General features: G+C 42.5%; 1 protein-coding gene across 9 annotated transcripts in view; it reads right to left on the reverse strand.

Moving 5' to 3' along the window:
• Nucleotides 1-2,860: 2,860 nt before the first annotated feature.
• Nucleotides 2,861-16,039, reverse strand: part of LOC135210944 (zinc finger protein 2-like) — a 35,347-nt gene continuing 22,168 nt past the window's right edge. For 7 of the 9 annotated variants that reach the window (XM_064243921.1, XM_064243916.1, XM_064243919.1 and 4 more), the window contains exon 3: nucleotides 2,861-5,739. In XM_064243921.1, coding sequence (XP_064099991.1) covers nucleotides 3,463-5,196 — 1,734 coding nt within the window. In that variant the 5' untranslated portion in view covers nucleotides 5,197-5,739 and the 3' untranslated portion in view covers nucleotides 2,861-3,462. Of the gene's footprint in view, nucleotides 5,740-14,709; nucleotides 14,874-16,039 lie in introns of all 9 variants that reach the window. The other 2 variants (XM_064243917.1, XM_064243918.1) reach the window with 1 other exon arrangement.

The following is a 16,039-nucleotide window of genomic DNA, read 5'->3' on the forward strand; positions in this document are numbered from 1 at the left end:
GATAATGAAAATTTATGGCTTACTGTGTAAAGTGATTGCTTGGCGATCGTCGATACTCGTAAGTGCTGGATGTAAACAGAAGTTTTTGTTTGTTTGTTTGTTTATTATAGTTAATGGTTACTTAATAATTATTTGAAATGAGTACATGCAATACATTTAATAAAAAATTGTGAATTAGATATCATAAAATATAAAATAAATCAGACTGCCAACAAATACGTATTTTTTAGAATTCTTCTTCTGTTTATGACTACGTTACATATACATATGTTTCATTATAGCTGTCAGTAACTCGGTATCTCCATTAGGTAAAGATAGAATAAAGAATAGAAATGAATGGTTATTATACTGTTTGGTAGTTTCATTAGTTGAAGAGAGATACTAATGAAATTTATGGCTGACTGTGTGCTAGGAAAAATGATTGCTTGGCGTTCGTTCGGTACTCGTAAGACGGGTAAGAGCTGAATGTAAACAATCGATTGGAAGGTTTGTTTGTTTGTGTATTATAGTTAATGATTAATTAATAATTATTTGAAATGAGTACATACTGATTATTTATACATTTTATTGGCATATTCTAAGCTTTTAGCTCTTAGGTTTAGATGTCAGAATCATAGACTAGGCTACAGTAGCAACCGCTAACATAGGCTAGGCTTATTGCTAAGGGACATATGCTAAAGTCCTAATATATGCAGTAAAAATGGGGTTGAACATTACATGCAGTTGAATATTACTCAAGTATGTACAGTATTTTGCCTTTTTGGAGTCATATTTCTTCCGTCGGATCGGCGTCGTAACCCTAGAACATGTGTTTTAGGCCTGGAAATATAATTTACTGGGGTGCTTTTGGAGGGCTTGGAACAGATTAGCCATTTTACATGTAAAATGTGCTTCAAGATACGAAAACTTCATGATACGAAGGGCGCCTCGGAACGGATTAATTTCGTATCTCGAGGTACTACTGTATATATTATATATATTATATATATATATATATATATTATATATATATATATTATATATATATATATATATATATATATATATATATATATATATATATATATATATATATATATATATATATATAGAGGCAGTCCCCAGTTATCAGCGATCTGGTTTTATGGTGCTTGTCCAGTGCCATATAATCAGCAATTTATGTCACCATAACGGGCTGAGTTCCGGTTATTGGTGCCATAAGGGTGCTTATGGTGCTGATAATCGGTATTCGGCACCATAAATCAACAACTTTCGATTAATGGCTTTCACTTATCGGCACACCCCCGGGAACTGAACCCCCACCGATAACCGTGGACTGCCTGTGATGTGAGTCTAGAAGAGCTTTCTCACTCTGGAGGGTTACGAAACTTGCACAGCAGGAGAAAGACTCGCTGCTACCAAGACCAGTCGGTCACGCAAATGTGACAGTGGCCTGGGTGGAGTTGAGCATGCACCTGACTGGCAAGGGCCGGTACTGTCCTCCGACATGTCCCGATCCTCGTCGAGGCAGGAACCTCTCAAGAGGACTGAATGGGGGGATTCTTACTGGTCTCACCGCATGCACAGTCCCGTGGGACCGTAACGTCAACCCTGGGTATCGAGCGATCGCTGCGAGAACGATCACTAGCAAGGCATGAGTCACCTGAGCAAATCACTCCTTTCTTCCACATTGTGCCTGAGTAGTGACGGTGAGCAGATTCAGCGTCATCGACTCAATATGTACGCAAATCCATAGATTTGCATGCATATGGATTTGCATGCACTCAAGAAATCTTGTGTATGAGCGGTCAACACGAAACTAGTCTTAGGGGCAGAACCTCTACGACTAGCAGCAGAAATGCGAAATGAAGCCTGCGCTTCTATGGCTCCCAACACGCTAGACCCTATGGACAGCATGACGGTTCCTGTCCTCGAAGGAACAGGTAAGCCAACGGAAGACCCAACTGCCTCCTCAGTTAGAGGAGGCAGACCCTTAGAAGTCCCATGATGAGACTTCTTAGGGGGAGACTACCTTCCTCTGTGGTAGCGAACCTTAGAAGTCAAGGGGAGGAGGTTGAAGAAAAATATGATGATTACAAAGAGGAAGATGACGACACTTGACGAGCTCTTTTCCTCTTTGACTTCTCCAAATTCTACAAGACTTCTACAGGATGAAACACATTTACCAGCAGAAGGAGAGTTAATAATCACAGGCCAGCTGTATGTTGTCCAGTGATTAAACCCCAGGATAACAGCAGCAAATTAATATGATTTTCAGCAGGGGAAAAGTACTCACACTCGAGGACTAATAAAACAGCATGCGATGAGTTACAGGTACAATTCCGAGGTTAAGATACCCAACACGAAGAGATATCCAACTATCTACTGCTGTAATCAACTATCACTACTGTTAGCCTGTAAAAGAAAGAAAGATCCAACCAGGAAATCATGATTAATGGCTAGTCAGCAAGAGCTCACAAACATACATCTTCATTGGAAAATGGCCGAAAGCAAAAGTAGAGTGTTTACATCTGGGCAGACGGTATTTACTTCCTAACCAATTTGCTCAAGAATTTAACGGCTTTATTCCAGTCTAAGCTGAAAGTAATTCCTCATGTAAAGGACCGAGGGGTTGTATATTGTGTAGGAACAAATGCCAAGTACCCTAGGAGCATTATGCTCACATTAGAAGGGAAATCAGTAAAGCTTTCTTTACTATTATGCATACTCAGGATTATCATTGTCAACTTATGTATTTAATTATTAAGTAAACTTCCTTCTTCCTATACACTTCTGCACACAGTAATACTGTATTGTGTTATGAAAATAATATATTCAAGAAAAACCACACCCCTTATGGTAGTCAATGATTCAGTGGGATGAAGTGACATTGTTTTTCATCACTTATGTTTATTCAAGAAGTACTGACAAGGGAAGATGAAAATGTTGAAGGATATATTCTAGTACTTATAAAAAAAAAAAGATCTACACCAAAACAGTACGGCAGCCTAATATAAATATATCAGTCAAACAACTACTCATGGCTAATTTGGCATTTTTAGGACCTAAGGCCACATCTATGTAGAAGCCCTGGCCTTGCACATATATGCTATTTACAGCACCACACTGTATATTTGAAAAATAATTATCTAATTGAACATAGGATCTCAAAAATAAGGTGAGCAAAATACTGTTTTACATATGATAAAAGAGTATTCCAACCTCAAGAAAATCATTACCAAAACTGTAAACGATACCATAGCTTCAAAACGTGCAACAAAAGGTAAATAGCTATCTAAAGCAAGACAAACATCCTCACTTATCCATAATGCCATCCACCTGACTGTGAAATAATGTGCTTCAAAGTGTAAAGTGTACATGACAGGCAATATTTAATACTGTTTTGGAACCTAACATCAAACTCAAGAGGATGATGCTTACAATACAGTGATATGAACTCCTGATAAACATAAATATCTAGGTCTACTCACTGTGATTGGAAGTTTGGAAAGAAGACTGAAAAACAGCTAAGAAGTCATTTGGCGTTATTTTTTTCGTGTTGTCTTGAACTTCAGTCTTCACAGTGTTCTCAACTTTATCTTCATTAACATCATCATTTAGGTTGCAATCATCATGATTATATTCATCACCATTTGCTTCTACTGCACCTCCTCCTTTAGCTTTTGCTTTGGACAACGTCTGAAGAATCTTCTGTTTTATTTCTTCCACAGCTGCTTTGTTAGCAGCAACAGTTTCCTCATCATATGCATTTTCTTGTACATTGTCACCATCATCATCATCATATTCAAAACCTCCTTTTTCCCCTTCTGCTTGTCCAATCTCACCATGTTTTAATACATGCTTCTGGAGGGCATAATTATAGGTAAATTGCATGCCACATATATCACAGGCATATGGCTTATCACCTGTGTGAGTTCGCATGTGAATATTCAAGGTACTTGATTGGGTGAAACTCTTTTGACAAATGAGGCATTTATGAGGCCTTTCTCCTCTATGGCGCATCATATGCACATTTAAGGTGTTTTTTAAAGCAAACATGCGCCCACAAAGTTCACAACCGTATTTTTTAATCTTCTCTTCAGCAGGCGGGTCATTACTTGAATGTACTGAATGAACTTTTTGATGCGTCTTTAAGCTATTAGGCTGGGTGAAGGTCCTTCCGCATACATCACACTGAAAAGGACGCTCATTTGTGTGAGTTTTTTTATGATAACGTAATGTATTAAGACGGAGAAATTTGCGGCCACATTCCTCGCATTGGTAGGGCTTTTCTTCATCATGCACAACAGCATGTGACTTCAAATTCCAGGAATTGGCAAAACTCTTACCACACTTTTCACATGTGAACAATTTTAATTGAGAATGGCTCGCCATATGTTTATTCAAAGCTCCTGCCCATCCAAATGTTTGTCCACAAGTGTCACACAGATAAGGCTTTTCATTTGTGTGAACAACTTTCATATGTACCTTCAATGAACTCATCCTTGCATATGTTCTACAACAAATTAGACATTTATGCTTTTCTGGGCGGCACTGTTTAATGTGATTTCTATAGATGTTTCTGTCAGCAATCATCTTACCACAAGCCTTACAAGTGAAACATTCTTTAGTTTGACCACCAGCAGCAAAATAGGGGCTTATTTCACAGTCAGTCGATACAGATTCAACAACTTCTCTTCTGACCTCACCAAAAGGTGGGTCACTTTTGTCAGCTTTATCACCACCACCATCTTCCTGGACAGTGTCACTATTCTCATCATCACCATCATTTTCTGTTTCATTTAGATACATTCTACGATGTTCACTCCTTTCTTTGTCAACATTTACCAAATTCAAGTCTTCCTCTTCTTCATGTTCTGAAGAGGTTGATTCTGTATCACTGGGTAAAGCTGCAGCCCAAATGCCACTTCTGCTGGACTTTTTGAGAGAGATTCTTTTCTTTATTCCTGGGCTATTTTGTCTGCTATCACTTGAAACAGAAACAAATCCTTGACTGAAATGTTCAATTTTAGATGAGAGTCCCCTGTCATTTCCTTGCTCCAAAGGGTAACCTTTTTCAACACATTTTGAAAAAGATGTCCTAGCTCCTGCTGGCTCTGAAGGATATCTTTGTCCTTCATGAATATTTACAGGACACTCTTGGCCTGCACTTACATAATTGGTATTACCAATTTTTGGCTTCCATGATAAATCCATATTTTAAAAAAATTAAAGGGCTACACAAATTACAATGACCCAGCTAAATATATCAAAAACAAATTTTTTGATAAAATTTTTAATTAATACTAAATAACAAAAATTTCTTCTAATACTGTAGGTTTATAAACTGAGAAACAAAGATACCATGGGAATAAACAAATCTGGTCTTTGCCCTATCTTCACACTACTTAAAAATCTAGACACACCTAAGCATGAAAGTGCCATAGCCTTGTCATCTCCACATTAATTCTACAAATCTTAAAAATCTAAATAATACTGAGCCATTCAATGTATACAAGAAAACGTTAAATTATTAAATGATGAGCTTCCAAATAAACACCTGCCAAACACCTGACTAGAGAACTTTTCAGTCAACCTGATGATTAACTACTTCACATCAGATGGAATTGTTGTGCCACAGTACACCCACTTGACCCACTTCAATGTGGGCACTTTAGGTGTTCATTTAACATTTTGGATGTTCTGCCTTTTGTACCGGTGCTGGTGAGCTGATGTCCGCGGAGCAACATGTATTAAAATCTGAGGAAAAATAAAAGGTTTCCATAATGTGAATTCATATTAAAACAAATATCTGATGCACAATGAATCATTAATTGACCAAATAATTCACATTATTAATAAGTCACCAATAGTTCCTCACATTATTAATAAGTCACCAATAGTTACTGACTTTTTGTTGATCAATGATAAAACCCAGTCACACAAGCTTGACTACCAGTAATTCTGAGTAGCAAAGGGCTGTCTCCTATTATCTTGGTGTACAATTATAATAGCATAAGGAAGCCAACATCATAATAACATCTTACATTACTAGTATTCTAATGCCAAGGAAAATGTCCATACATGTGAAAAATGACAAATTTTCTAAGACAATTTGTTTTTTCATAGCTACAAACCTGGGGTCTTAACAATAGAATAATTTTCTAGTGCCTAGCTGGATCCAGTTAAACAATCAGAGATGAAGAAGCAAGGAATCTATGAGATATGGCAACGCGTGCGTATATTGGGTGAAAACTGGTCAAAGACCGCACACCCACGCTATCATGTTTAGTCTTTCCCAACCCAGGATGCCATAAGAAGACAAAGGGGCGGATAGAGGTGGGCAATAAAACATTTGTTCATAGGCGAACAAACCTTCGGTCTTAACAATAGGATAGACTTATACTTAGTGGGAGGTACAGATATTCTAAACTGGCTGGGGGCCAACCCACCAGTCCAACTCCAAAAGAAATATCTACAGGAGAGGGACTGATGCCCATGAGAAGTTAAACTGATATCCAACAACTCAGCCTCTGGGTTACATACAATGATATATGGGAAGATTCATTGCAGTAGGGAAGTAAAGAGAAACTGACTGTTCAATAACAAACCAATGCATCAGGGTTCGTTATTACTCCTCACTCCCCCTTGCTAGAGAGCAGAGTATATGCTACTGAATAGAGGGTTTGACTATTTGAACACAAAGCAACCAAACTACCAGTATGACTACCTTACTCACCTGTGTCAGACCAGTCCAGCAAATGACATGTCTATTCCTCAACCCACCTGTAGGAAGAAGGAAAGGAACAAGAGAAAGAAAGAGACCAGCCAACTCACTCATTCTCTCTTCCATACAATCATCCTAGGTAAGATACAAAAAATGTCCATAGATCTGTTGGCAACATCCTTAAGATAGAAATAGGTGAACCTGGACTGGCGTAACCAAGTACCAGAGCTCAAAACTCTATGAACAGCTAAATTCTTCTTGAAAGCTACAGGGGCCAATACCCTTGATGTCATATGCTCTACCCTACACAGACGCGGCGGCGGAAACATCAAGAGTCAAATATACCTGTCTGATAGCTTCATGGAACCAAAAAGAGATTGTATTCTTGGACACCTCTTTCTTCAAATGCCCCATGCTAACAAAAAACCTACAACAACCTGGCCTAAGATGTCATGTCCTCTTAAGATAGCAACGCTGAGCCCTGACAGGACACAAGAGCTCTTGAGAATCACCACCCACAAAGTCATCCAGAGATGGAATGGAAAAGGAGACAAACCTGTCATCCTGCACTGAGGGATTCTGGGTCTTAGCCATGAATTCCGGGACAAATTTGAAGAACACTGACCCACAACCCCTCGTGTGCTTCACATCATAGCTCAGGCCATGAAGCTCCCCTACTCTTCGAAGAAGCCAAGGCCAGGAGGAAAACCATTTTGAGTGTAAAGTTCCTGTCTGATGAATGACATAATGGGTCATAAGGAGCTTTAGTGAAACTTCTCAGGACCAAGGAAACATCCTAAGTTGGAGGCTTGAACTCCCTTGGAGAACACGACTGCTCAAACCCCTTAAACTGCAAGGAGAGTTCCCAGGATGAGGAGAAGTCGATACCTCCAAGACATAACACTAAACTCAGGGCCGTCCTGTAGCCTCTAATGGCATAAACAGACAAGCCTTTCTCATCCCTGAGAAAGACCAAAAAGTCTGCTATGTGTTGAATAGAGGTTCTGAGTGGAGAAAATCCCGTTTACGACACCATTTACAGTAGATCGCCCATTTACCTTGGTAAACAGCAGAAGTATATTTCCTGAGATTGCTGGACATATGTTCTGCTTTCTTCTGAGAAAAGCCTCTTGCCCAGAGATACTTGATAGCTTCCAACCCTGGAAAGACAGGGATTCTACTGACTGGTGGAATCTTTCTACGTGCGGCTGATGAAGAAGCCACAATGGGGGAATCTCCCTTGGCACCTCCAACAATGACAGCAGATCTGGAAACCATTCCACCTGTGGCCACAGAAGAACTACTAATGTCATCCTGAGACTCTGTGAACTTATCATCCTGTTCAGGACTTGGCGGATCAAACAAAACGGAGGGAAAGCATACACCTCCAGGTTGTCCCAGTGATGTTGGAATGCGTCCTCTGCTAAAGCCTGAGGATCCGGAACCACTAAACAGAATATCTCCAGTTTCCTGTTGAACTGGGTCACAAAAAGGTCGAGTATAGGTTTCCTCCAAACCTGGAAGAGCCTGTCTGCCACGATCTGATGAAGGAACCACCCCTGTGCCTAGGATCTGATCCCGACAACTGAGCTTGTCTGCGACTACATTCCTTTAGCCTGGGATATATCTGGCTGAGAGCTCCACCAAATTGCTGATCGCCCACTGGTGAACCTTGACTGTCAAAGCGTGAAGTTGACACAAAACCATTCCCTCCTGCTTGTTCACATAAGTGACCACCGTGGTGTTGTCCAACAAGAGAACAACGGAATGTCCCTCTACTTTCTCCCAAAACTCCTTCAGGCCCTGAAAGGCTGCCTTAAACTCTAAGTTGTTGATATGCTGCTGTCTGTCCTCCAAACTCCAAACGCCTGAAGTGATAAGGCCACCTAAATAAGCACCCAACCTGCGAGGGAGGCATCTGAAAACAGAAGGAAGTCCGGCAGAAGAGAATGCAGAGGAACAACCTTCAAGAGATTCTGATTGTCCAACCACTAACGAAGATCTTCTCTTACTTCTAGAGAAAGAGGTACCCTTATCAGGGGTGAGTCCCCTGCTGGAGACCAAAAGTCCCTGTCTCCATTGCAGAGACCAAAGATGACGTCACCTATGAGGGACCAGCTTTTCCAGAGAAGATAAAATCCCCAGAAGAATCTGCCACTGATGAGCTGACTGATCTGGCTGTGACAGGAAGTCACGCGCCACTGGTACTCGCAACTTCTCAAACCTCTGATCCGACGGGAAAACCCTCAAGACTGCTGTATCGATGACCATGCCTAAATAAGAGAATCCTTTTGATGAAGGAACCACTCTGTGCCTAAGATCTGATCCCGACAACTGAGCTTGTCTGCGACCACATTCCTTTTGCCTGGGATATACTTGGCTGAGAGCTCCACCGAATTGCTGATCGCCCACTGGTGAACCTCGACTGTCAAAGCATGAAGTTGACGCGAAACCAGTCCCCCCTGTTTGTTCACATAAGCAACCACCATGGTGTTGTCCGACATGAAAACAACAGAATGTCCCTCCACTTTCTCCCAAAACTCCTTCAGGCCCAGAAAGGCTGCCTTTAACTCTAAGATGTTGATATGCTGCTGTCTGTCCGCCAAACTCCAAATGCCCAAAGTAATGAGGCCACCTAAATGAGCGCCCCAACCTGCGAGGGAGGCATCTGAAAACAGAAGGAAGAGAACGCAGAGGAACACTAACGAAGATCTCTCACTTCTAGAGACAGAGGTACCCTTATCAGGGGTGAGTCCCCCGCCGGAGACCAAAAGTCACTCAGTCTCCATTGCAGAGACTGAAGATGAAGTTGCCCATGAGGGACCAGCTTTTCCAGAGAAGATAAAATCCCCAGAGGACTCTGCCACTGATGAGCTGACTGATCTGGCTGAGACAGGAAGTAGCGCGCCACTAGTACTTGCAACTTCTCAAACCTCTGATCCGATGGGAAAACCCTCGAGACTGCCGTATCGATGACCATGCCTAGATAGAGAATCCTTTGCCTGGGTACGAGATTCGATTTCTCTAGGTTCACCAAGATGCCGAGTTCCAGACAAAACCAAAGCAGGCGATCTCTGGAACCCGCTAAGACCAACCAGTCATCGAGGCACCTCAGCAAACGGACCCCTCGAGAATGAGCCCAAGTTAAGACGAGAAAGAAGACTTGTGAACACCTGAGGAGCCATGGTCAACCTGAAGAACAGGACTTTGAACTTGAAACCTTGTCTCCGAGAGAGAAGCAAAGGAACTTCCCGGACGATGGATGAATAGGGATCTGGAAGTACGTGTCCTTTAGATCAATTGACAGCATGAAGTCATTTTCCCTCACAGCTGTCAACACCGATCGCGGGGTCTGCATCTTGAACCTCATCTTCATGATGAAATGATTCAAAGTGGATAGGTCGATCACAGGTCTCCAACCCCCAGTTGGAGAATCTAGGGGACACACTTGCTTGAACAGAGGTCTGTCCAAGAGCAGGGGGGAGAAGTTGAATGGTAGTAGATACCCCACCCGAAGGACATCTACTACCCACTTCTCCACCCCATAACTCTGCCACTTGACCCCCTGGGCCACTAGGCACCCCAACCTATCAAAGATCCCCCTTATTTCTACCCCTGGAGCCCCTCCTTGACCTGTAAGAGCGACACTGAAAGGGACATTGGTCCTCCGACTTAGGCTGAGACGAAGGAGAGGGCCCAGCTGAAACCGAACTCCTAGATGGCTTACCAAGCAACAATCTCTGCATTTGCTGCGGAACAGGAGGAGGAGGAGGAGGAGGAGGAGGAGGAGGAGGAGGAGGAGGAGGAGGAGGAGGAGGGAGGAGGAGGAGGAGGTCTCCGAGAACAAGACTCTGACTTGGACACAGCCTGGTGCACCAACCTGTCCTTCGTGTCAGCTCGCCACTGGTCTATTGCGTCTTCCAACTCAGTCCGAGGAAACAAGAACTGAGATTCCAATGGATCCCCATTCCTGAGCACCAACAAGGACTCAGGGTCAACCGATCTTGCCATCCTGGACAACGCCACATCTCTTCTGATCAGAAGAAGATTAGCCCACAAATTGACACTAAGATGTGCAAGACACGAGAATGCCTTGCCCCCAGACTGTAACAAACTGGCATGACACCGTCTGGAACATGGAGGCTGCCGTTGACTCCAAAGCTGAGGCAACCTGCAGATACAATGATGGCGCCACCAAACTCACCTGCTCCAAAGTCATCCCTGGCTTGAAATGTATAATATCTGGGTTAAGATAACGAGGCAACAAGCAGACAGAGTTTGTAGCATAATACAACCTATGCCTCGTGAGTGGTGAAGGAAGCAACTTGGAAGAACTCCTTGACCGAAGAGACCCGTCCCGATCTGACACAGAAGCATTCACCTTTTGCAAGACTGACTGGACATGCCCCAATAAGGGAAGCTGAAACAATGATTTAGGACCTTACATAACCCCCAGCAAAGCTTCTAAGTAAGTAGGAGTGAAAGATGACCAAGCCTGAGTCCTACTCTCCAAATTGTTGAACCCACGAATGAGATCAACAACCTTGGTAAAGGAAGACAAAAACTCTTGTGTGTCTCCTTCCTCCTACTCCTGCAATGGAGACCGACAATGCGAAGAAGATGCAGGCTTATCCAAAACACCTTCCTCGTGCAAACAACTGTAGACCCAGCAGCCAAAGAACCTGAAGAGCCAGCAGACCTGTCAGGACTGGAGCCATGCACCAACTCCTGCGATGAACCAATCACAACACTGGGAACACTACTACGAACACTTGCAATAGATGACTCACGCACATGTCCACTTAGGTGTCCATGCGGTGCAGACACACGTACGTGCGATGGAGAAGCACCTCGAACTCTTGACGCAGAACGAGAAATCCTTGGAGTTGAACCCCGAACAGCACCAACAGGAGGGGGAGGTGAACACCCTGGCTGCACCACTTTTGCATTCACAACTTTTGATCTTTTCACAGGTGCCTTAAGATCCTGATGACAATGAATAGGCTCTGCAGCAGAAGTAGATAAATCACCAATATGCGCACATACATGGGAGGTTGCAACACGCTCGTGTCCCGAGAGGATGATACAGCCACAGCAGATTGCACAGGGGACGAAACACTAACACTCTCAGGAACACAGACGTGCCACTCCTCACTCGTTGAAAGGCAAAGTCCTTAACCCTCCAATGCTTGATACACCTATGCGGCGGAGATGGAGGAAAGGATGACAGCACTGCTTCCTTGCACATCCTCTTGGCAGGAGAGGGGGGAGGCAACACAACACGTTTGCTCACAGTCTTATCAGCTAAGAAGGCAGCAAACCTATGCTCCAAAACAGAGTCCAATCTCTAAAGAACCGTCTGACATAAAGCCTCAGACGAATCCGCAAGAGAGGATGCAGACGACACGGAAGGAAGAGGATACATCTTGGATGGCAGCAATGACGTCACAGGAGCAAATGTTGACGACACAGAGGAGCGAGGCAGTGCAGCAGCCCCAACCGACGACGCTGACATAGCTGGGAGAGACGACACTGAGGAAACTGGGAGTGACGTCACCGATGGAACTGGGAGTGACATCACTGATGGAACTGGGAGTGACGTCACCAGCGGTGCTGAGAGAGACATCTTGGCCACCCCCTGACCTGAGCTAGCGGCAGGCCTCACTAGCGAGTGATACAAAATGGCTGACCTCGGGCACCAATGTAGAGAAGGCCAGGGCGAGAAAGTAGAGCTGGAGAGGCCCGAGGGGGGGAGGCGAGCATCCATGAGATGTGTCAGCAAACCCTCCAAAGAGGGTGAACCAACCTCGTAGCCCAAGTGACGCCCAGAGCGCAGCCATTTTGGATGCATCCGAACCTGAAATATAAGAAACTGATGAAATACCCTCCTCCCTCGCGGGAAGCAAATTAACCCCCGAGGAAGAGGGGGCGACATTACACATTAAATCAGCCTAAGGGCCTCCTCATACTTCCAACGACGAATCAATGGAAGAAAAGGAAGGAGACACAGGGACATAATTATATTAGCATCATGGGGTATGACTGCGGAAGAAGATGAAGCATCGGGGCGAGGCGATGAAAACCCTTCCCACGAAGGAAGAGTCATAACTCTACGATGCTCCCTCTTACTATAAAATAACTTCCATTGCGCTTTAGGCCACACACAACATTCCAGGTAGGGATTCGTTTTAGTATGAACATTAGCATGATACCTACTGCATGTGGAGTGCGGATCTGTAGCTGAAGAAGCCAGGAAATGAGAACATGGGAAACCTTGAGTTCCCGGGCACATACGTTGGCGAGGCTGAGATGAAGCAGAGGAAGCCGTAACAACACAAGCACACACACAGACATGCAAAATAGCAAAAACCGGCAAACAACTGGGTAAAAGACCGAGAGACAGCAACCGCGACTCTCACCCAGACGGTTAAGAAAAAGACTAAACGCAATAGCGTGGGTGAGCAGTTTTTGACCAGTTTTTACCTGACATGCGCACGCATTGCCAGATCTCACAGATTCCTTGCTTTTCCATCTCCAATTGTTTAACCAAATCCAGCTTGGTACTAGAAAATTATCCTACTGTTAAGACTGAAGGTTGGTTCGCATATGAACAACAAGTGCTGGAGTGCTACTACTCTAATTAGTCATTTCAAAATTCAGTGTCTTATAGTATACTCGAAATTCAGTGTCCAATATACTGTAACCCAAATTTGTAGGCATTAAGTAAAACATTACTTATGATGTGCACATCATAAGTAGATCTGCCATTATCCCAGTTATGACCAAAATAAAAAATAAATAAATCTAAAACTGCTTAATGTTCCATTAATACAATGGTACTCTTAATTTTACTTATTTTTGAAGAACTATTACCCATGGCAGAATCAAGCACTAAATTTCAATATTCAATGACAACTCTGACCACTAAGGGAGTTGTCACTGCTTCTCATCACAGGTAGTGGTGTGCAAATTACTTCATTTGAAAAACTACAAAATTGAAAGAAAGATGGTGTGGTCCCTGTAAAACATATATTTCATAACAAACCATTTAATCATAGCAAGCCCTCAACCAAGAATCTGCAACTTCCTCTGCTATGTGCTTTCTTATGTTATGTAGAAAAATGGAATAAAAAGAATGTAGAACAACCATTGTGCCTTGCCACCATGGACCCACTGAAGGGAACAAACATCTTTTCATACTACGTGCTATATCTGTCTGCGGTGTTGTTAATAGCTTGACAAAATTTCCCCAAGCTTTTCATTCAGCAGTTTTACATATAGGTATCAAATCTTCCGTTATCAGTATTCTTTATACATAATTCCCTTTTCCTCATTTCAGTCCATAACGCATTGTTATCAATTATTGTGGATTCGGTTATTGGCGATCCGGTTTAATGGCAATTGTCCAGCACCGTAAAATTGGCAATTTATGGTGCCAAACAGGCCGAGCTCCAGTTATCTGTGCCTTATGCCATAGACCACAAATAATAGAGTTATAGCACCATAACATACCTAACAGAGGTTTGGTTAATGGCAGTTTTCGCTTATCAGCAACCCCCCAGGAACGGAATCCCCGCCGATAACTGGGGACTGCCTGTAGAGGAAGGGCTCTGGCACTTGCAGATATTCAGCAGTTTTGAAAGTGGAAAGGTTAGTTATTGGACATGAGGATACAGAGAGCCAGGAAATAAGAGAGATAATGTACCTGTACATGGATCTGAAGATGGAACCAGGGGAAAACCCCACAGATGCACTAAGAAGTAATAGTCAAGCAAGTTCCTTCCATCATACTTAGGCCTTATTTGTAGTTTGAATTTCCTTAAACAAGTACTGTACTCTCATAAGTCTTGCAGAAATAAGCACAAGAGCTAGACATAGTTACCTTTGACTATTCTCACTGTTTGCATGTTTGTGAAGTAGTCATCAATATCCATGTCAATTCTCTTTCATGTTATAAAAAAATGATATTTTTTTTAATAAAATAAGGCTTTATTCATACTTACCCAGCAATTATTCAACTGTAGGATTCCTACGAACAGCAGACTTAACTTCAAATTTTCGTGGTTATGCCGCCATCGCATGTGTGTGTAACCAGTTATCGACCACTTCCAGTAAACAGGTATGACGAAGTCACACCTCTCAATTGGATTTCAGCCGCAAACTCCATCTGTGGGGAGGAGGGAGGGCTTGAATCAAATAATTGCTTGGTAAGTATGAAAAACACCTTATTTTGTAATAAAAATATAATTTTTACTCAGGGTCTTACCAAGAAATTATTCAGCTGATACCAAATTGAAAGGAGGAAGGTAGTGGAGAAAACACCTGAAAATAATGTCAATTCTCAAAAGGGTTACAGTGTGATAGCATAGAACATATGCTTGTCATACCTTACCGAGCCGCTGCAGGTGAGTAATGTCTCTGGTTGGCAGCTAGACCATGCATCTTCTCTATAAAGTGGAATGATCCTTGATATAGGCCTAACTGCTAACTCAGCAAGGAAACAACAAAATTAACAATGCCCTTGCCCTGGGCAAGAACCAGATACAACAATGAATACAATAAGACATAGTTACCTACAGCAAATAAAAAACCAATACCCTCTATTCTAAACTGACTAGAGGGTACTCCAGGAACAGTCACCTCTCAATTAACGCGGGTTTTTGTTTTAACGCGAGCTAGAAAATATTTTAAAATGTTTAAAAATGTGAACATTTTGATTTAAAGCGAATTGGCGCCCGAGTGTTGTTTTCAAATCACCCATGCATCAGCGCTGCAGACGACGGGTGTCGATATTAACAAAAACATAGCACAGTGCACTGTATGTACTTATTAATAAAGCAAAAGACTTTGTGTACTGTATTTATTAATAAAGCGAAAGCCTGTTTATTTATTAATTTAGCGACCTACATAGTATTATATTAATACAGTGGACCCCCCGTATTCGCGTTCTCCAGATTCGCGGACTCACACATTCGCGGATTTCTCTCGGGAACGTTTCCCTGCATTATTCGCGGAAAATTCGCGCATTCGCGGTATTTTTCTATGATAAATATCCACAAATTCATGTTTTTTTTTATGAATTTCATCATAAAATGCACTTTTTGTGATAAAACTATTAAAAAAAACCATGTATGAAAATTTTTAGTGGGTTTTTCTTGAGTTTTAACTAACAAAATAGGCTGTTTTTAGCATTTTTATAGGGGTTCCAAACATTCGCGGGTTCTAACTATTCAGGGGGGGTCTGGTACGCATCCCCCGCGAATACGGGGGGACCACTGTAATGCAGTGTACAGAGTTACCCAAGTCCAGGAATGTAACGCCCTTGTACTGTTA

The sequence above is a fragment of the Macrobrachium nipponense genome, chromosome 4 (genome assembly GCF_015104395.2).
Source record: "Macrobrachium nipponense isolate FS-2020 chromosome 4, ASM1510439v2, whole genome shotgun sequence".
NCBI lineage: Eukaryota > Metazoa > Arthropoda > Malacostraca > Decapoda > Palaemonidae > Macrobrachium > Macrobrachium nipponense.